This window comes from Psittacula echo (assembly GCF_963264785.1).
Source record: "Psittacula echo genome assembly, chromosome: 3".
Taxonomy (NCBI): Eukaryota; Metazoa; Chordata; class Aves; order Psittaciformes; family Psittacidae; genus Psittacula; species Psittacula echo.
In genome coordinates, this window is record NC_137736.1 from 35,728,869 (window position 1) to 35,751,129 (window position 22,261).

The 22,261-nt window shown below is 40.9% G+C and overlaps 1 protein-coding gene across 4 annotated transcripts in view; it reads left to right on the plus strand.

The window, feature by feature from the left end:
• Positions 1-22,261, plus strand: part of TRAPPC10 (trafficking protein particle complex subunit 10) — a 52,392-nt gene that overhangs the window by 14,644 nt on the left and 15,487 nt on the right. For all 4 annotated transcript variants that reach the window (XR_013956390.1, XM_080612605.1, XM_080612604.1 and 1 more), the window contains 7 exons: positions 2,150-2,296; positions 6,655-6,769; positions 7,958-8,034; positions 10,758-10,849; positions 12,062-12,202; positions 14,771-14,883; positions 15,950-16,464. Coding sequence is in view for 3 of the 4 variants with exons in the window: in XM_080612605.1 (XP_080468731.1) it covers positions 2,150-2,296; positions 6,655-6,769; positions 7,958-8,034; positions 10,758-10,849; positions 12,062-12,202; positions 14,771-14,883; positions 15,950-16,464 (1,200 nt within the window). In the remaining variant the exon portion in view is untranslated. The remainder of the gene's footprint in view (positions 1-2,149; positions 2,297-6,654; positions 6,770-7,957; positions 8,035-10,757; positions 10,850-12,061; positions 12,203-14,770; positions 14,884-15,949; positions 16,465-22,261) is intronic.

Below are 22,261 nucleotides of genomic sequence, written 5' to 3' on the forward strand. Positions count from 1 at the left end.
GATATTGGTGACCAGAATACAGTAAACACTGGCTGTGAGTAATCAAAACGAGGCCTTAATAAAAGATTGTAACAGTGCTACCACTGAATGCTTCATCATGGGGATGTCTTTGGAAAGAAATTTGGAAACAAACCTTTGTTTAGTTAAAGTATTCTAGTCTCCACCTGGAAAGCTGATTTCTTAAGCTGGTACGTCATTTGTCTGCTTCTTCCTGGATTATTACCAGTCTCTTGAACTATAGTTCCAGTCATTTAAATCTGAAGCAGTGTTGTTCTGAAGAATATAAGGCAGAGAGGTTAGTATGTTGATATGCAGGCTAGAAGTCTGCAACAAAAAGCAGGTCTGAATTATAAACAGTACCTACAGTAGGTCTTCTTACTACCATATGAGTTGGATGCTGATCGCCTTTTTTGGTTCTTTGTGATTCTTTTTTGTGCCTAATAATGCTTTCTGGTGTTATGCATGTGTCTCTGCCTATCTCATCCAGTGACAGAAGAAAGAGATAGAAACAAATGACAGCCCTCAAAGCTTTTCATCATGTTGCATGCCTCCATGCTTTGCCCCTCTTCCTTCCATACTTTATTTTCTGCTATTTTTTTTTAGTCCTCTGAGGAGGCTTTTATCAGGGATGTTGCACACTGATCATCTTGCATGTATGACCACAGATGTCTATCAATTGAAATACATCTTTAAGAACAGCACAGTGTGCATAAGAATATTTCTGGATTTCACTTTGTAACTCATCCATGTCCTTAATCCCATGGGTTCTCTGTTGTTTTATCTCTGCTGTTATAACAGCAGCTCCTAACGTTTGCCTGTCTGACACTGTGGTAGTAAGTTCCATCTGTTTATCCATATTTAAAAATGGAGAATCTACTTCAGATGCATTGTTGACACCTTCATGTATTCTAAAACTAACATGTAATTCTCATATATATATTATGGTCTGTGTGTGTGTTTTGTAGTTGTGGGTGTGGGTGTTTTTAGTTTCCAGACTAAATAGATGCAGCCTTCTAAATCTCTGAAGGTACTTTCTGCAGTTCCCCTTTTTGCTCTGCCCCAAGTCTGTTCTGTGCCCTCAGTGCTTGGGGCTTTTCCCTGCACTGTCTCTTATTTCTGCTGTTCCTGTCTTTATGTGGTGATCCAAATTAAATGCAGGTGTTCAAGCTGTGAGACAGTGACACTTACTTTTGCGTAGCATGTAGTTATCCTTGCTGTGATCCTTTTTCTTAATACATGCAAATCTCTTAATGTGGCTTGACACCATTTAGCGGAAATCTAAACTATGCTGTTCTCATGACTTTTCCTGAAAATTATTTCAGAATCCAGATTTTTATTTTTTGCTTCAAATGCATTGGGCTTGCATATTGAACTTTCCTATCACATTAGTCAACTACCTAGTTCCTTATGGGTTTCAAGACTTTCATAGTCTTTCTAAAAGGAATATTTTTGCTTATGAACGGGATTTTAAGGCACCATTATTGTGATTATATTCCAGATCTTTAGTTATGCTCACCTTTATCTTGATTCCTGATGTTTTCTATATCAAACTCTACTGTCTTTCTTTATCATGTCCTGACTAATAATCCCTTCTTGGTAATTTTTTTGTCTAGTTTTTTGTTTTTATCTCCATTCTTTAATCAGTTGTCCATGACAGATGTCTTATCCTTTCATTAACAAACTTACTCTTGAGAAGGAAACTTAGACTAATTTTTTTTTCCTCATTTTTTTAACCTTCTTAGTGTACTTTAAACTTCAGTCTCAGGTCTGATGTCTCCGTAGGAAAGTAGTAGTATATTCACTGAAGTTTTTCCTAACTCTGCTTTCCTTAGGCTTTGTTTCCAAATTTGGGAAATTTTCCCAAGGACTAGTATCTATTAGTCCTCTTTTCCTTCTCTTCCATCCTGGTGAATGTATCAAATCTAGTTAATATAATCACTGTTTAGTTGCTTAGCTGTTCTTGTTTCATGAGCTAATACATATAAAGTATTCAGGAGGTAATGAGAGTTGGCCTGATGGGGTTTTTTGTGTTTTCTTAGAATAAGCTCTTCTAAGAGACTCTGCTACGTTGTATCAATAAAAATGTTTTGCTTGAATGTTTTGTCTCATCTGACTAATTTCCCAGCTAATTGTATCTGTTCATCTTCAGGTCTCTGTTCCTCCTGGAGCTTTGGATTGTTGGGTATTTTTGAGTTGTTTGGAAGTCTTACAAAGAATAGAAGGCTGCTGTGATAGGGCTCAAATAGATGCAAATGTTTCCCACACGGTTGGCTTATGGAGCTATGCCACTGAGAAGGTAAGCAAATGATGTGTTGTATTTGTGGTATTACAATTTTGAAGTGGACCACTTGTTTCTGTGGAATGGATTTTTCACTTTCTATTACAGAATTTAATATGGGGTTCTGTATCTTGTTTTTCCCATGCTTCTTATGTGTTTCTATGGAAGGTGTGTACCTAAGTTGGAAATGTTCCTCCCATTCATAGTTCTTACACAAATGGTAAAGGAAAAAGTTGTACAATAATGAGTAGCAGTAAGGTGGAACTGAAATGTAGCAAAAAAAAAAACAAACTTAGCAACTAGTGACAAAATTAAGAAGAATTTTGGCTAAATAAGGAACTGCTGGGTATGCTCAAGTGGAAGAGGAGAGTTTATAGGTCATGGAAGGAGGGGCTGGCCACTTGGGAGGAATATAAGGCTGCTGCTAGAGGATGTAGGAAGGCAGCTAGGATGGCTAAGGCCTCCTTAGAATTAAATCTGGCAAGAGGGGTCAAGGACAGCAGAAAGAGCTTTTTCAAATACATAGCTGATAAAACTGACACCAGAGGCAAGGTAGGCCCACTGGTGAATGGGGTGGGTGCCCTGGTGACAGAAGATACAGAGATGGCAGAGTTATTAAATGCCTTCTTTGTCTCTGTCTACTCTGCCAGAGGCAGTCCTGAAGAGCCCTGTACTCCTGAGAGCTCAGATGAAGTCAGGTCACTGGAGCAGTTTGCCTTAGTCGATGAGGAATGGGTTAGAGACCAGTTGATCAATCTGGACATCCATAAATCCATGGGTCCAGATGGGATGCACCCGCGGGTGCTGAGGGAACTGGCGGAAGTCATTGCTAGACCACTCTCCATCATCTTTACCAAGTCTTGGGAAACAGGAGAGGTGCCTGAGGACTGGAGGAAAGCAAATGTCACTCCAGTCTTCAAAAAGGGCAAGAAGGAGGACCCGGGTAACTATAGACTGGTCAGCCTCACCTCCATCCCTGGGAAAGTGATGGAACACCTTATCCTTGATGCCATCTTAAGGCATGTCAAGGATAAGAGGGTTATGAGGGGCAGTCAACATGGCTTTACCAAGGGGAAGTCATGCTTGACCAACCTCATAGCCTTTTATGAGGAAATAACATTGTGGATGGATGATGGCAGAGCGGTGGATGTGGTCTACCTTGACTTCAGCAAAGCATTTGACACAGTCTCCCACAGCATCCTCATAGCTAAACTGAGGAAGTGTGGTCTGGATGATCAGGTAGTGAGGTGGACTGCGAACTGGCTGAAGGAGAGAAGCCAGAGAGTTGTAGTCTATGGGGCGGAGTCTAGTTGGAGGCCTGTATCTAGTGGAGTGCACTATATATATATATTATATGCACAATAATACTGGGACCAGTATTATTTAATATATTCATCAATGATTTAGATGAGGGAATTGAGTGTACTATCAGCAAGTTTGCTGATGACACTAAGCTGGGAGGAGTGGCTGACATGCCAGAAGGCTGTGCTGCCATCCAGCGGGACCTGGACAGGCTGGAGAGTTGGGCAGGGAGTAACTTGATGAAGTATAACAAGGGAAAGTGTAGAGTCCTGCATCTGGGCAGGAACAACCCCAGGTTCCAGTATAGGTTGGGGAACGACCTGTTAGAGAGTAGTGTAGGGGAGAGGGACCTGGAGGTCCTAGTGGACGGCAGGATGACCATGAGCCAACACTGTGCCCTTGTGGCCAAGAAGGCCAATGGCATCCTGGGGTGTATTAGAAGGGGGGTGGTCAGTAGGTCAAGAGAGGTCCTCCTTCCCCTCTACTCTGCCCTGGTGAGACCGCACCTGGAATATTGTGTCCAGTTCTGGGCCCCTCAGTTCAAGAAGGACAGGGACCTGCTGGAGAGAGTCCAGCGCAGGGCAACTAAGATGATTAAGGGAGTGGAGCATCTCCCTTATGAGGAAAGGCTGAGGGAGCTGGGTCTCTATAGTTTGGAGAAGAGGAGACTGAGGGGTGACCTTATTAGTGTATATAAATATATAAAGGGAGAGTGTCATGAGGATGGAGCCAGGCTCTTCTCAGTGGCAAACAATGATAGGACAAGAGGTAATGGGTACAAACTGGAACACAAGAGGTTCCACTTAAACTTGAGAAGAAACTTCTTCTCAGTGAGGGTGACGGAACACTGGAACAGGCTGCCCAGGGGGGTTGTGGAGTCTCCTTCTCTGGAGACATTCAAAACCCGCCTGGACACATTCCTGTGTAACCTTATCTAGGTGTTCCTGCTCTGGCAGGGGGATTGGACTAGATGACCTTTTGAGGTCCCTTCCAATCTCTAACATACTGTGATACTGTGAATTTAACAACAACAAAGTTAATGGCCAGCCCCATTTTATGTGGTGTAATGTGACAAGCTGAGACCTTTTTTCTTTTGTGGGCTTACATTGGTGGTTGACTTATTCTAAGTGAATTAACCGAAAGACAAACACAACTGAACTTCTTTAAGGTAGTATCCTCTGCTGACTCTGGGTATCAAGCATACCCACTGCTGTTTAGAAGCGGTTTTACGGTAGTGTGTGGTGTTGTTTTAGCAGTGTTAGAATGATAGAATTGTTTAGGTTGAAAAAGTCCTTTAAGATCTTTGAGTCCAACTGTTCACCCAGCACTGCCAAGTCCATCACTAAACCATGTCCCTAAGTGACACATGTGTATGTCTTTTAAATGCCTTTAAGGATGGTGACTCCACCACTTCCCTGGGCAGCCTGTTCCAATGCTTGACAACCCTTTTGCTGAACAAATTTTTCCTAATCATAGTAGGGTTGGAAAGGACCTTAAGATCATCTAGTTCCAACCCCCCTGCCATGGGCAGGGACACCCCACACTAAACCATGTCACCCAAGGCCTCATCCAACCTGGCCTTGAACACCGCCAAGGATGGAGCATTCACAACCTCCCTGGGCAACCCATTCCAGTGCCTCACCACCCTCACAGTAAAGAATTTCTTCCTTATATCCAATCTAAACTTTCCCTGTTTAAGTTTGAACCCGTTACCCCTTGTCCTGTCACTACAGTCCCTGATGAATAGTCCCTCCCCAGCATCCTTGTAGGCCCCCTTCAGATACTGGAAGGCTGCTATGAGGTCTCCATGCAGCCTTCTCTTCTCCAGGCTGAACAGCCCCAACTTTCTCAGCCTGTCTCTATACGGGAGGTGCTCCAGTCCCCTGATCATCCTCGTGGTCCTCCTCTGGACTTGTTCCAACAGTTCCATGTCCTTTTTATGTTGAGGACACCAGAACTGCACGCAGTACTCCAAGTGAGGTCTCACGAGAGCAGAGTAGAGGGGCAGGATCACCTCCTTCGACCTGCTGGTCACGCTCCTTTTGATGCAGCCCAGGATACTGTTGGCTTTCTGGGCTGCGAGCGCACACTGCCGGCTCAATATCCAGTCTAAACCTGGCACAACTTGGGGCCATTGCCTCTTGTCCTATCACTTGTTACTTGGGAGAAGAGACCAGCACCCCTGTGCTACAACCACCTTTCAGGTAGTTGTAGGGAGCGGTAAGGTCTCCCCTGAGCTTCCTTTTCTTCAGACTAAACAACTCCAGTTCCCTCAGCCACTTCCCACGAAACTTGTTCTCTAGGCCCTTCACCAGCTTGGTTGCCCTTCCTTGGACAAGCTCCAGCACCTCAATGTCTTTCTTGTTGTGAGGGCCCAAAACTGAACACAGTACTCAATGTGCAGCTTCATCAGTGCTGAGTACGGGGGGCAGTCCTGCTGGCCACGCTATTTCTGATACAAGCCAGGATGCTGTTGGCCTTCCTGGCCACCTGGGCACACTGCTGGCTCATGTTCAGCTGGCCCAGGTCTGTTTCTGAGCAGCTTTCCAGCCATTCTTCCCCAAGCCTGTAGCATTACTTATGGTAATCTCTTTTCAAGAAGGTTTTCACCTGAATACAACACTTTGGGTGAATTTGAATTAGTGTACTGGAGGCTGCCTGCATTTCTTGAGTATATAGTTTTCAAAAATGTAGACACAGTTATTAGAAATTATCTTTGGTTATAATTGTCAAACATCTCGAGCTTTGTCCATGTTTATATGCAAAACCAGAAGGATTTATTCCGATTAAGTGTTATGCATGTAGGGACATCTGTGTATGTACCTGCGTTCCAATGTTACTTGAGTCAGTCATTTATATGCAATTTTATTCATAATAAAATTGATTTCTACTCTGAGAAACAGTTACTTTTGAAAGGTTCTCTACTTTTTTCCCATGCAACTTTAATACAGATCTTATAAGCAGTACAATATGACAACAGTGGAAATGCATTGTAGGAATGATGCAACAGAATAAAAGGAGGTTTATATTGATTTTGTAGCCTATTTAAAACAAGCATCTGGTTTTTCTTACAGCTAAAATCCCTGGGTTACCTGTGTGGACTTGTGTCAGAGAAGGGACCCAATTCAGAAGACCTTAACAGAACTGTCGATCTGTTAGCTGGATTGGGAGCAGAACGCCCTGAAACAGGTATTACCAGGAATGTATACATTCTTTCTAATAACTGACATATGTCTTAAATACCTAGTATGTAAGTACTTTAGTAATAATAATTTCCAAATATCCCTACATATATATGAACATTGATAGAACTATTATTTCTTATGAGATCTTTTCACGTGTGTCTAGTACTTTATCAATGCATCTCCTTACTGTTGCAAGTATAAGTTTTTCCATTAATGCTCCATTTATCAGCATTTAGGTAAATAGCTTTGAACAGTACTGGTTTTGAATAAAGTTTTTCATACTTGCAGACAAGTATTAAAAATAAAATTATTTGAAAAAGAAATGGAGCATCCTTGATCTGATGCAAATAGATAACCTGCAGCTGGAGCTACAAAGTGGTATTATTTGAGTTGAAGTGCTATTATTTGTGCTGAACAATCAAATTTATTTACTCCTTGTGGATTTTACCACAAGGGTATTTCTGAAGGTATTTCTGAAGGGAAGAAGTTTTAGGAAGTTAAATATGCTAGAACAATTATTATCTTTGAAGCACTAGCTGATAGGCTGATGCTTCACTTGTTCTTGCAGGTATGACGATGTATGATTCTTAATTCAGTGCTATGGTGCCTGTTGTATTCATTTAAATGAAATTAAATGAGGGCTTTTTTTCTTCAAGAAATACTGACACATACTTGGTTTGGCAAAGATTTCTAAATTGAGCAAGCTACTTCAGAAAAAAACTTGGTTTTGCTAAGCATTTTCTTTTGAATTACATTGTTTAAAGTAATAAGATGTTTTTAAATTATAGTATACTCCTGTCATGCTGATTTATAAATCCAGCAGTGGGGAGTTGCGAAAATATCAGTCTTGGCACAACATGGTATTTAAATACAATTGTGTGTGTTTCTAAGTTGAATAAATGTTAAGTTAGTACAGTTATACTGCTGCTTGCCTTTACCCTGCTACCCTGAACATCATTCACATATGCATGCACATACAGAGAGTTGTGAAACAGCGTTTCTTGATCTTATATTAGAGCCTGGGGAAGAAACTCATGAGCTGTCTCTAAGTGGTAGTGGTGTTTACCACATAAAATTAGTTTTAAGTTTTCCCTCTGCTTTCTATTGAAGGAAAAAGCGGGCAGGGGGATGTGTGTTATTAAAATAGAAGTGTATTTGTAAGTGACACCTCTTGTTCTGTGTTTTCTTAAAGCCAATGCATCCCAGAGCCCTTATAAGAAACTTAAAGAGGCCTTATCATCTGTAGAAGCTTTTGAAAAACACTACTTGGTAAGTAGGGGCTTGTTTGCTTATATTAGTTTTGTGTGTTTACATTATAGGTTGAAGAGAGACAAAATTTTCAAACCTGAGAAGATAACACTGAGAACTTAAATCTATGTTTCTGTGTTTTGGTATCAATATCGCTTACATACTGAACACAACAGGGTTGATTTGTTTTACAGCTGAAACCTTGTATGCACCCCAAGTTTCAAATATTTGATTAATTTTAATGTTTACAGTTATGAGTTGAAGGTTATTATCTGTAAGTATGTACACTTAGTTATTAAAATAGCCAATGCCATAGCTATCGTGCCATCCCAGATGCAGAATTAGTTGAGTCTCTTCCCCAGAAGAATATTGAGGTGTGAACTCAGCTTCCTTTTGAATGATTTAGACTTGTATCTTGCAATAGTGTAACATGGTTTATGTTAAACTGCTGATTTTTATATATATATTTATATATATATATATACACACACACTGTGGGACATCTCTGGATAATAGGGTTGGAGCTGGCATAGACTGAAACATAAGAATTCTTACTGTGCTTTAATATGCATGTTTTATTCCCTGACAGCTCCCTTATTGAGAAGCCATTGTAATGATGATCTGTTGGTTTTGTTTGTTTGGGGTTTTTTTTGGTTTTTTTTATGAAAGATTGTTAAATAAAAAAAAACTGTCACAAGAGTGTGGGGGGGTTTGGGGGTATTTTGTTTGGTTGGTTTTTTTTGTTTTCCTTAGATAATTTTCCTCTGAAACTTTTTATATTTGATTACTGCTGTTGGGGAAAAGTTGGAGGAAAGCTGAGCTGCTTTTTTTTAATCTGAGAACTAGGTAGTACTTAAGAGTTACAAAATTTTATTGAACAAAAAAGTCTGAAAAGATTTTGTCTGAAGATACCAGGTTTCATTTTAATGCTTCATTTCTTTGTAAGACTGGTTGGATAGCTCGGCCAAAGCTAAAATCTTCAGAATTGCTAGCTGCTCTTACATATTCAGTTCTAACTTGCACCAAAATATCTCTGCTGAATTCTGCAGTATCTTCCTAAATTTAAGAAACTAAGTGGGATCTGCAGAGTTTGCCAAAGAAAGAATTACCATTCCTGTTTGTATTTCTGACTGTGCTTTTATGCAACAGAAATTCAGATATCACTATAAAAGATTGTTTTCTATGTAGCTGTCACGTTAATATATATGATTTATATATATCCATATTTTATCCTTATATTCAGTGCAGAAGAGCATAGAATTAGTTAAAACTTCCAGATACAGCGAAGATCATTTACTTGCATTTAAATTTTTAATTAGTTTGGAATGTAAAATGCAGCTTTTCAGACACAGTAAAAGCAGGAAGGGATGAGCTTTTATTACCAAAAAAACCCTTTTTTCTCATTCCGTGGCTAGTCTCATGCAACAACTTCAGAATCTTTTGTAAGACTGTCAGATCTTCTATAAGCATGTTGGCATGCCCCTTAAATTTGGGGGAACGTGGCTTTTCATTTGTAGGTGTAGCTGGTGTCTAAGACCCCTCTGGATCTGTTAAGGAGTGACTGAGTGATCACTTGGTTTATTGTAGGATACTGTTGTGAGTTCTTAAAGAAAGAAAGAAGTAATTTTTCTAGGATCTCCATAAGAAACATCAAAAATGGCCTAAGAAAGGCTTTGGGAGCTCATTTTAGGTCATTTTCCTGCCCCACAGGAATAGGTGCTTTCTGACATACTCTGCAAAATATTTAGGCAATTGGAAGCACTTATGCAATTTGTTTTGAAGCATAGTTCTTAGTACACAAAGTGAAGGAGAATGAGCTTCTGTGAAAGATTGCTAATGGTTAGAAGAGGCTACAGATTTGTAAGATGTGAAATGGTTTTATGTTGGTGGCCAGAGATTGAGAACTTGAGAAAAAACATTTGGTGGTGGTACACAGTGTGTGTTGTAACTGCTGATGTTGTGAGAAAGATTTGTTGCTGTTACTACAGGTGTAATAAGGGCAAAGCAAGGAAGTGTGGCTGCATTGGAAGCTATCTTAAAGATGGCTGAGGAACTTCAATGTGGGATTGCATAGCTTCCCGCGAAATTCATTTAAGGCACTCTTGTGAAAATACTTCGATTGTAACTTAGCATTTTGTGTTTAATTGTATGTTTACATACTGCTAACTTTCATTAAAGCTTCATGTAATGCCATTAAGTGCATGAAAGAATCATGTACCATTTTCTGTGTGTAGTTGATTTGGTTTTGAAGTACAAGTTGTGAGTCTCTGGGGCAAGCTCTAATATTGTTCTAAATAAACTATTGTTCATTGTTACGCTATGGTACGTCCTGGAATGATACACTACGCGCTCCCGCAATGGTAATCTAATGGCATATAGTCACTGAGAAATAGGTGTTTTCGAAAAAAGGCAGGAGAATTTAAGTGTAAAGAAGTGCTTGAAACTGCATCTGATCTATTATTTTGGTGGTTTGGGGTTGCCTTATTTAATTGTTAATAGACTTTTTCTTCTGCCATTTATAATGCAGATATGGGATAATGACCAACTGCTGAAAAAGTAAAAATCACCTGTTACAAACTGCTCTGTATTGTGTGCTGGGGCAAGGGGAAATCTGAAAAGTGATTCATTCTGGTCATTTTGTTGTAGTAACTTAGTTACTGGCTATGAGTTTGTGTGAAATACTGTGTAATTACTAAAAATACATAAAGCTTACCATAGTTTCTTTTTTTTTTTTTTTTAAACAGGATCTGTCCCATGCCACCATTGAAATGTACACAAATATTGGAAGAATTCGCTCAGCTAAGCTTGTGGGAAAGGACTTGGCAGAGTTTTATATGTAAATGAATTTTTAAAATGTCTCAGATGCATTAGCTTTGGAAATTCTGAACATAATCCTTGAGGAAAATATGCTGTATTTAAACAGGAGTTTTAAAAAATTTTTTGAAATATAGATATACCCAAAGTTTCAAGCTGTGTTTCAGAAAAGAGAAAAATTAAAAAGAGGGCTGGCTATCTCTTTATATCAAACCCTAATTCTTTAATAACTAAACATGAGCACTCATGTTTTAGTACGCTTGCCTTCAACTGTCTTGTGTTCTTTAACTTGGTCATTTCTTCTCCTTGGGGAAAAAAAAAGGCAGTAAGGTAGGGGGAGAAAAAAGACATAACTTCGCATTTACTGTAGCCTGCTGTGTAACAACTTGTTTCAAAGCTTATCTTAACTACATATGTGTCTATATATACCTAAGAAAAGCCAGGAAATATGGTATTTGGAGAGTAATCAGTTTCGTTTGGAAAGCTGTTTCCTCACTGTGAAACTCAACAGTGATTTTATTTCTAACTTCCAAATATAGAATAGTTAGGGTTGGAAAGGACCTTAAGATCACCTAGTTTCAACCCCTCTGCCATGGGCAGGGATGCCTCACACTAAACCGTGTCACCCAAGGCTCTATCCAGCAGGCCTTGAACACCTCCAGGGATGGAGCACTCACAACCTCCCTGGGCAACCCATTCCAGTGCCTCACCACCCTAACTGTAAAGAATTTCTTCCTTATATCCAATCTAAACTTCCCCTGTTTTAAGTTTGAACCCATTACCCCTTGTCCTGTCACTACAGTCTCTAATGAATAGTCCCTCCCCAGCATCCCTATAGGCCCCAAATATATTTTTTTGTGCTTATTCCTGCTGTTAAATTCCACTAAAGGAACTTCGTGCATTGCTTTTCTATTTAATTTTATTTTTCTTAGAAGAATTCTAGAGTCTCAAGTGGTTTATTTGGGAAAACATGTTTGGGCGTGCTTCTCAACTGTGTTTGCTAAAGCAGTCTTCTATCCACAACACAGTCTCCTAAATTAACTTAAATTGTTCACCTGAGGAATTAATGTTAGGTTTAAAGACTACCATTGAACTACTACTGTGTAGAGATATAAATAGTTTACAGCATCTTGTTCTGCGTTCATATGCAATGTTCTCTCCCATCACTCGTTTTTGAAATGGCTGCAGAGGTTCTTATATCACTCTGTACTCATTTCTGTATTTTTTTTTTAAGGAGGAAGAAAGGTCCACAGAAGGCAGAAGTCTACCTTCAAGGAGCACTGAAAACTTACCTTGCTGAGGGCTGGGCATTGCTCGGCACACATACAAGAAAACAGTTAGCTGAATGTCAGAAAGAGCTTGGGCAAATAGAAAAGTATCCTTTAAAAGGCAGAGGCAGAAAAATCAAGATTGGAGAAAATGATACTTCTGATTTATTTTTCTGACATATCTCTAACTTTTACTTAACAGTTGACATTGTCAGACATCAGAGAGCTGAGTTATTTCTTGTTTCCATTGTTGCTGTTCAGTTGGGGAGTGTTAGTTATTTTTTCATTTCTATTTTGTTGTGGTGTAAGCCCAGCTGGTAACTCAGAACCACACTGCCACTCGCTCACTCACCCCACTTCCTTCCCCGCCTCCCGGAAGGATGGGGAGGAGAATCGAAAGAATGTAACTCCCACGGGTTGAGATAAGAACAGTCCAGTAACTAAGGTATAACACAAATCACTACTGCTGCCACCAATAATAATAATGACAAGGGAAATAACAAGGGAAGAGAATACAACTGCTCACCACCCGCTGACTGACATCCAGCCCTGCCGAGCAGTGATCTAGCCCTTCCAGGTAACTGCCCCCAGTTTATATACTGGGCATGACATGCTGTGGTATGGACTAGCTCTTTGGCTAGCTTGGGTCAGGTGTCCTGTCTCTGCTTCCTCCCGGCTTCCCCTCCTCCCTGGCAGAGCATGAGACTCAGAAAGTCCTTGTTCAGACTAAACATTACTGAGCACCAGCTAAAAGCATCGGTGTTACCAGTGCTGTTCCCAGGCCAAAAGTCAAAACCACAGCACTGCACCAGCTACTAGGAAGGAGAAAAATGACTGCTACTGCTGAACCCAGGACATATTTTTTCATTTTTATTTTTTTAATGTCTGGTTCACTTAAAACTTTTTGCATATGGTTTGTGCTCTCTGTTTTAAATATGTCTAGGCTCTAGAGAGTGGTGCAACATAGTGTGAAGTTTGTCATTAGTTCAGCAGATACCATAGAGGTTTTTTATGATTGTTTGTATTTCATGATTATGGAAGTTTTTGTGTGGTACTGGTTTTTCATTTGGTAAATATGGCAGTATAGTGACTTCTTATATTAAGGAGCTTAATTTCTGGGCTTTCTTTCTGTAACTGCTACTACCTTTATTCTGTATCTGACCTGGCAAGGACTCTTCTGGTATTTGTAATGGTGACTTTTTCTAAAAGTTACAACAGAGGCTTGGAAGATGAAAATCTTGTGACTTAGGTTGCTGTTCTAATGTTTTGGGGTTTGAGGTTTTTTTGTTATTACTTATTTTTTATTTCTGGCTTTGGTCTCTGCTTCAGAAGGATAGTGGGAGTTGTTTGCTTTTACCTTGAGTAAAAGCTCAGTCTACAATGTGTGAATGAAATTTCTAAACGCTGCATGAATGCAAAGTAATACTTTGAAAGAATGATTTGGCTCAATCCTAATGTTTGGCAGGCTTCAAATTCTTTGCTTTGATACTCTCTGCATTATTTTCATGCACCAACTCTATCAGCTACAGTTGTATTTGTTTAAATCTTAAATCTGTGATGCTGTACTCTTGCTACTTTCAGGATAAGAGATGCGGTGAGGGAGCAAAGTCTACTGACTGGCCTTGGGTGTTTTGTTGTATTCTTTTTGGCATCAGAAACAGCACAATTACTCATTATAGCAAAATTGCAAATTTTCATTATTTTTTAGTGGTTTGGGGGAAGGGTACTGCTTTCATTGGTGCTAGAGTTATAAATAGAATTCCTGTAGGTGTTGCAGATTGCCATGGTCACAGAGTTTTCTAGCTTTTCATTAAGTTGTTGGGTTTTGTTATTGTTATTTGTTTGTTTTTCTTTGTCCAAGAAGCTCATATTTTGGTCTCTTAAGTGATGGAAATACTAGAAATCTACTAGAAATCTAGAAATACAGAAATTCTAGAAAATACTAGAAATCTTACTGTAGCTGAAAATCACTTTTTAGCTGAAAATCAACTAAGTTTGTAGTATATTTGGGGTTTTGTTGTTCTTTGCTGCTTTTTGTTTCATTGGGGCTTTTTAAAAACTACACTTGGAGACTGGGAATGTCTGCCTTCTTTGAAAATTCTTACATCACTTTTAAACACTCTTAAATTTTTCTGCTTCAGTGCAAATGCTTTTAAAGAATCTGAGCCGGTAATATTGCATTCTTAGCTAAATACTTAAGCAAGCATTTGTATCCCCAGCACCCAAAGGTATAAAAAATATCTTATGACTTAATGTAAGTGATGCTGTAACAGCTAGCAGATTCTCTGCCAAGTAAACTGGAATATAATCAAATATATCAAGTTATTTAGTTCTAAATGTTGGGCAATGTAATGCAACACACTAGGTCTTTAACTTGCATGCTGCGTTTATTGTCAAATGAATTTTCTATGCTCACAACTCTTTTTAGATGGAGGAAGATTGCACAGGTTAATAATATGGATCATATCTTAGTAGGTCTGCAAAAAATAGAGATTCTGCAATATTCTCAGATGGTAATAAATCTTCCATTGTTTCTTTTCTAATGGAAGAGTATGGTTATGGTAAAAGCAGGTCTTGTATTAAAAGATCAGAAAAGCAGTACTTGAACTGTCTTGTTCTCAGTCAAATTTCTGAATGTTGTAGGTTTCTACCTCATGTTTCCTTAACTTTGTTAGTTATCTTCAAACAAGCAGCCTTTTAGCTGGTGATAATCACTTAACAGAAAATGAACGCAAAAGCTTTTGCCAAGAAATACTAGATTTTGCCAATCAGCAAGAAGAGAACCAAGGTAAGTCTGGTGCTTAAATACTTAATATGCTCTAATCTGATCTTTCCCTAGAAGTGGATTGGAAGGCTTTTTCCGATTGGTTTCATTACCTTGTGTATAACTTCAGAACCAACATGGTTCTTTTCTTCTTGTCTCCTGAATTTTTATAAAACTTCTGCAATAATTAAGAACAGTCAAAGATAAGAGAGTAATTAACACTTATATTGAATACTGGAAAGGCTTTGTTTTCCTTCACTTTGCTTCTCTGCTTTGACAGTTCATGATTTATCTTGTATTAGTTTTATTCCAGTTCCTAACTTACCTTTGTCTCTGCATTACTGGCACACAGATGGCAGCTCTGTGATGATACTCCTTTGGTTTTGATGTTAGATTCTGTACTCATCCACTTGCAGCTTATTATTTTTACCATCTTACCTCTTCTCTGTATTCTTCCTGCTGCTTCAGTAATACCTTGCCCTCAGATATTAATCATCATTCAAATTCATACAGAATACTTCCTGTAAATCTGAAGACTGTTCATTTTTATGCAGAAGCTTTTCCTGATGAGTGGATGTAGCATAAGTAATACATTATTTTAGACTTGCCTCTTAATTCAGTTTTGGTACTGCCTCAGTGTTGGTTTTTTGGAATCTAGAAAAGAGAATGAAAACACTTTGTATGGTAAAGCTTATGCCTCAAGGTACCAGTCCAGTCATTAGTTTCTTACACTTGTACTTGCTCTTGATTTATGTACTCTGGGAATTTTGTCACTTTTTGCTGCTGTGTTCATCTAGGACACTTTAGCAGTGAAACAAGAAACTTCTCCTTAGATGTGCTTAGTTTAGTCATCTTTAATAGCCTGAGTACTAAAATTGCAGTAGATGTAACTGTAAGAAAACGAATCTCAGCAGCTTTAAGCCTCATTTCTACTCAAGATAAAATATGAAAGTATTGATTTATTGTGAAAGGATTAATTGTGAAAAGTTGTTGATCAGTTTATTTCTAGGTGTTAAATTTTTAAAAGAAAAGATTTGCTTATCTTCAGCAGCACTGGAGAAGAATAAAATCCCTGTTTTTATCTTTCCAGGTCAGAAGGTTGTATTGCCTATGCAGTCCTTTGCACAGTTGAAAACTCTGCATTTTGACCCTCCAAATGCTGTTGTCCATGTGGGTGGAAAGTTGTTGATTGAGTTGACTTTGCTGAGCCAAATGCCCATCCCTGTCCAAGTGGATCAGATTGCCATCCATGTTCACTTCAGCATTGAAAAAAATAGTTACAGAAAAACAGCCGAGTGGCTCACTAAGCACAAAACTTCCAATGGTGTTATCAGCTTTCCAAATGAAATTACAGGCTTTCCTTTGTCAAGAAACAACTTGCCAGCACTGGAGCTATATGAAATGTATGAACGGAGTCCCTCAGATAACTCTTTGAACACAGCAGGAATAATCTGCAAAAATGTTCACATGCTACTACGAAGGCAAGAGAGCAGCAGTTCACTGGATATGCCTTCAGGGGTGACTTTAGAAGATGGGGCTCATGTGTTGAAATGCAGCAACTTAATACTGGAACCAGGGGTCAATAAAATCACATTCAATACTCAGGTATGTTTTTATAGTTTTGCGAATGTAAGAAGAACTAAAAGCACTGGCTGAGGAAGAACCTAGTGCTGGCAAGTGGCACCTGTATTGCTTCCTCTTAAAGCTTGAGTGATGCCATTACCCTTTTGGCTTTCATTTTGCCGTTCTAGACTTTAATTTCCCTTGAAAGAGGGCTGTTGTGTTTGTGTCAAAATGTACAGGTGATTCCTATTTGCAAAGATTTGAGTTGGCCTTCCAAACCTTAAGCATTGATTATTGCTGCCAAAAGTGAAACTGATAAATTCACATACAAGATAATGTACCACTCATGAAGTCTGCCTTTGCTGTTGAGCTCATTCAGAATAATGTTGAAAATATTGATGGGAGTGCATTTTCTAGCGCTTAGCAAGTGACTATGTGGTTAGACTTTTTTGATAGCCTGTTCTTCACTGTGGAGTGTGGTAGAATATTTTTTCACTTGGTGGATGTAGTAAACCTACCTGTAAGAAGTATGACAAAGCTCATCTTTTTAGAAGATGTCAGAATTAAAATTGCCCCCATTATTCATCTTAATCCTATAAGGAATGAGAAGACAAGAACATAAGGATTGTGTGCTACAGGAATACTAAATATGCATGAGCAAACACCCATGAAGATAAAAGTTTTGCCATCTAAGTGCCATCCTGAGAAAATGGCATTAAAGCCATTACAGCCCTGCTTCTGCCATATAGTGGTGTATATGAAATTCTCTCAATTCCTGACTTACACATTCACTCTAAGTCAGCTTAATAATTGGAGTAATATTTTTTTCCTTCCATTCTTCCCCCACCAAGCAAAAGTACTCACAGAAATTGCTGAAATATTTAAGGACAGAAGTGCTTATAACTTCTCTTTACATTGCATTACCACTAGATGCATAGTAACTAGAAATCAGCAGGCCGTGAGTTCCAGTCCTGTTGGTTGTGGTGTTGGTTTGTTTTGTTTTTAACTGCTACTCATTCTGTGGCCTTGTAATTTGCTGGTTTGTGGTTTGTTTACTTAGTTTAATGAAATGAGGAAAGGTATTTACCTGATGACTTAGTCCTAGGAAGTGAAATGTCAGACATTTTCAAAAACAAGACTTTGCCATCTGTTTAGTGTTCCAGGAGTAGGAGCTTCTGGCCTCAATTATCATGCTGTTCTGTTCTTTGGGTTTCTTTAAATAGCTTCTATGTATGTCCTCACCTCTGTAACCATTCATAGGGAAGTATTTATCAGAGTTCAATGCTACAGTAATGAACATAAGTGTAGGGAAAATTTAAGTGAGAAAATGCTGAGAAATTCAGTGTAACATCAGAATGATTAATAAGAGATAAGGTAGCATAATGAGGACTGCAACAAATACTTCATAGCTGCTTCATTTTAGGAGCATTATCTACCCTCTCTATTGGAAAGGGTATGGTGACCAGCAGGTCGAAGGAGGTGATCCTGCCCCTCTACTCTGCTCTCGTGAGACCTCACTTGGAGTATTGTGTGCAGTTCTGGTGTCCTCAACATAAAAAGGACATGGAACTGTTGGAACAAGTCCAGAGGAGGGCCACGAGGATGATCAGGGGACTGGAGCACCTCCCATATGAAGATAGGCTGAGAAAGCTGGGGCTGTTCAGCCTGGAGAAGAGAAGGCTGCATGGAGACCTCATAGCAGCCTTCCAGTATCTGAAGGGGGGCTATAGGGATGCTGGGATGGACTATTCATTAGGGACTGTAGTGACAGGGCAAAGGGGTAACGGGTTCAAACTTAAACAGGGAAAGTTTAGATTGAATATAAGGAAGAAATTCTTTACTGTGAGGGTGGTGAGGCACTGGAATGGGTTGCCCAGGGAAGTTGTGAATGCTCCATCCCTGGTGGTGTTCAAGGCCAGGTTGGATGAGGCCTTGGGTGGCATGGTTTAGTGTGGGGTGTCCCTGCTCATGGCAGGGGGGTTGGAACTAGATGATCTTAAGGTCCTTTCCAACCCTAACTATTCTATGATTCTACGATTCTATGCTGTGAAGAAAGAGAGTGTTTTGCAGTCACATATGGTGCATATATATGCCTGCTAGCTTTGCCATTTTCTAATTGGTTTACATTAGCTTTAGTCCCTTTTTAGAATTGAAGAATCATAGAAAGTCATTTAAAGTCATTTTGAAATAAGAATCTACGTATATGCTTTTGATGACTAAAAATTAATAGCTAGAGAGAACTGGCCAGGAGGTTTCTCCAGGATTCTTAGCATATCTTAAGTTACCCACACCTGGGATTTTAGTTTTTTATTTTTCTTAATTGTTAATTTCTATCTTGTCATAGAAAGTTTGTTTAGAGTGAAGCTTTCTATTGGCTTACATACTCTGCCTTTCCATTCCTCCAGCACTGGGGCAGAAAGTGGTAGAGAGATGTGCTTGGTTCAATGTGCACACATGCATTTGTGGAACCTGTGTTGGATAGCAGGTATCTCAAGATAGAACTTGAGCTCAAGTCCCTGATGATACAATGTGAAATGGCAATCATGTCATTTGAGCTACCTACTGACCTGTTTTTTTAGATTTCTCATTCTTTTAAAGGACTGGGACAAATTAATGGGATTTGAAGATGTCAGAGGTCTTGGTGCCTGCAAATGTAGTTTTCTGTCAAAGAAATGAACATGTATGTAGAACTGGATTTCAGGTGAAGGAGCCTTACTAGGAGAAAGCTGTTAAGAGAGTGTTCCGAGCAGGCAATTTGGCTTAGTGGGATCAGTAATCAATCTGAAACTATGGTAAATATGGTCAATTGCTGGGGTGAGTAGCTTGAGAGAGGACGCATGCAACACCGGAGTGGAGCGGGGGAAGATCAGCGTCCAGGAGCCTGACCTCAGAGCGACAAGAGCTACCGAGGAGGGAGCCTCAAGTCCTGGACAGGATTTGCCAAGGAGCCGGCAGCTCAGCTCACGTGAGGAGCTGACTCACCGAGGGTGGAGCCAGGAGGAGCGGCACCAGCTGTGAGTGGTTAAAAACCTGCCCAGGGAGTGCGAGCAACCAGGAGCGTGGCGAACAGGGTGGGCAAACAGAGCGGGTCGAGGCAGTTTGCGCGGGCAGGCGAGCGGGATAACCGCCTGATCAAGAGGACTCGCCTGGAGCGCAGGAGGAGGAAGGACTGCTTGCTTGTGCGGAGAGACGTAGACGGACCGATCGACCAGATAGATCATGGTCACAACACGATCAAAAGCTGTAGTGAGGAGTAATGTGGGTACCCAGACTGAGCCTTCCTGCAGACATGTGGCCGTGCAGGTCTCTGGCTGCAGCGAATGCCTGAGCCTGGCACTTGTATTGGAGGGAGCCAGTGACACCTCTTGTGTGCGGTGTGAGCGAATAAATGATCTGCTCAGGCAGGTGGTTGAACTGAGGGAGGAGGTAGAAAGGTTGAGAGCCATCAGAGAATGTGAAAGTGAAATAGATTGGTGGAGCCACACCCTAAGGCAAGGGCAGAGGGAAGTGGTTGAACAAGTGATGGATCCCCTTCCCTCCAACCATCAGATAGAAGGAGTGAACTTAAGGGACAAGGAGGTATGGAGGGAGGTCTCTCCTTGGAGAGGTAAGCGAAAACCCTCACAATCCCTTCCTCCCTCCCAGTTGCCCTTGAATAACAGGTATGGGGTCTTGGAACTACAGGGCCAGGTAAATGGAGATGGAGGGGTAGATCCATCTAGTGGGTCACCTAGGGCTCGTCACTCACCCCCATGCCTTAGAACTTCCTCAACCAAGAAGAAAAGAAGAGTAATTGTGGTGGGTGACTCCCTTCTGAGGGGAACAGAAGGGCCCATTTGTCGACCAGATCCATCCCACAGGGAAGTCTGCTGCCTACCTGGGGCTCAGATTAGAGATGTTAAAAGGAAACTGCCTGATCTGGTGCAGCCCTCTGACTACTATCCGCTGCTGGTTTTTCAGGTTGGCAGTGATGAAATTATTACAAGGAGAGCAAGGGCAATGAAGAGAGGCTTCAGGGCCCTGGGACGTCTGGTTAGAGGGTCTGGAGAGCAAGTGGTGTTTGCCTCCATACCTGTTACAAGCAAGGGTGAAGAGATAAATAGGAAGAGTCTGCAGATTAATGTATGGCTACCTGACTGGTGCCAAAGGCAGGGTTTTGGGTTTTTTCCGTCATGGGCTGCTATATGAGACACCTGGTTTGCTGGTGACAGGTGGGATACACCAGTCCCAGAGGGGGAAAAGGTTTTTGGGGCAGGAGTTAGCAGGGCTCATTGACAGGGCTTTAAACTAGATATGAAGGGGGAAGGGGAGATAACTGGGCCTGTTAGGGGACAAGCCCAAGAGAAACATGCTAGGGCTTGAAGGATGGCGGACTAGGGAGGACTCTCAATCTATTGTTTCATTTGAGGGAAAGGATAGTTGTTTAGACCCTGTCCCGCAGGGGAAAAAGGGTACGAGGGCAAGAGTTAGCAGAGCTCACTCACAGAGCTTCAGGTTAGATTCAAAGTGTGAGGGGGTTGTAGCTGCGTTTGAACTAGTGGGGCATTGTTCTAGTATTAATGAAGACCAGAAGGCCTCCTGCCTCCCAAGGGTGCCATTCGCGTGCTCTGCTCGCTCCCTGAAATGCCTGTACACCAATGCACACAGCATGGGGAATAAACAGGAGGAGTTTGAAGTCTGTGTGTGGTCTAAAGGTTATGATCTGGTGGCAATTACAGAGACATAGTGGGACAGCTCACATGACTGGAATGTGGTCATGGGTGGCTATGTCCTTTTTAGGAAAGACAGGTCAGCAAAGCGAGGTGGTGGAGTTGCCCTTTATGTGACAGAGCGACTAGAATGCATTGAGTTTTGTCCAGGGGCAGATGAGGGGCAAGTGGAAAGTCTGTGGGTACGAATTAAGGGACAGGCTGGTACGGGTGACACAGTTGTGGGGGTCTATTATAGACCTCCTGATCAGGACGAAGGAGTTGATGAAGCTCTCTACAGGCAACTGAAAGCAGCCTCGCAACTACATGCCTTGGTCCTCATGGGGGATTTTAACTACCCCGATATTTGCTGGAAGACTCACACAGCCAATCATTCACAGTCTAGGAGGTTCCTCCAGTGCACTGATGATAACTTCTTAATGCAAATGGTGGACAAACCAACTAGGAGAGGAGCGCTGCTGGATCTAGTACTCATCAACAAGGAGGGTCTGGTTGAAGTGGTGATGGTCAATGGCAGCCTTGGTTGCAGTGACCATGAGATGGTGGAGTTTAGGATCCTGTGTGGGCGGGATAGAATACCTAGCAAGGCCACAATTCTGGATTTCCGAAGGGCCAACTTAGGCCTCTTCAATCAATTGCTAAGGGAAGTCTCATGGGAAAGGGTACTAGGTGGTAAAGGGGCTCAAGATAGTTGGTCAGCATTCAAGGACCACTTCTTCCAAGCTCAGGATCAGAACGTCCCAATGGATAGGAAATCAAGTAAGGGAGCCAGGAAACCAGCATGGTTAAACAAGGGACTGCTGGGCAAACTCATGTGGAAAAAGAGAATCTATAGATTATGGAAGGAGGGGCTGGCCACTTGGGAGGAATATAGGACAGTTGTTAGAGGATGTAGGGAGGCAATTAGGACAGCTAAGACCTCCTTGGAACTTAATCTTGCAAGTCGGGTTAAGGACAATAGAAAGGGCTTCTTCAAATACATAGCGGATAAAACTAACACAAGAGGCAGTACAGGCCCACTGCTGAACGAGGTGGGTGCCCTGGAGACAGAGGATATAAAGAAGGCAGAGGTGCTGAATGCCTTCTTTGCCTCTGTCTTTACTCCTGCAGACTCTCCCCGGGGGCCCCAG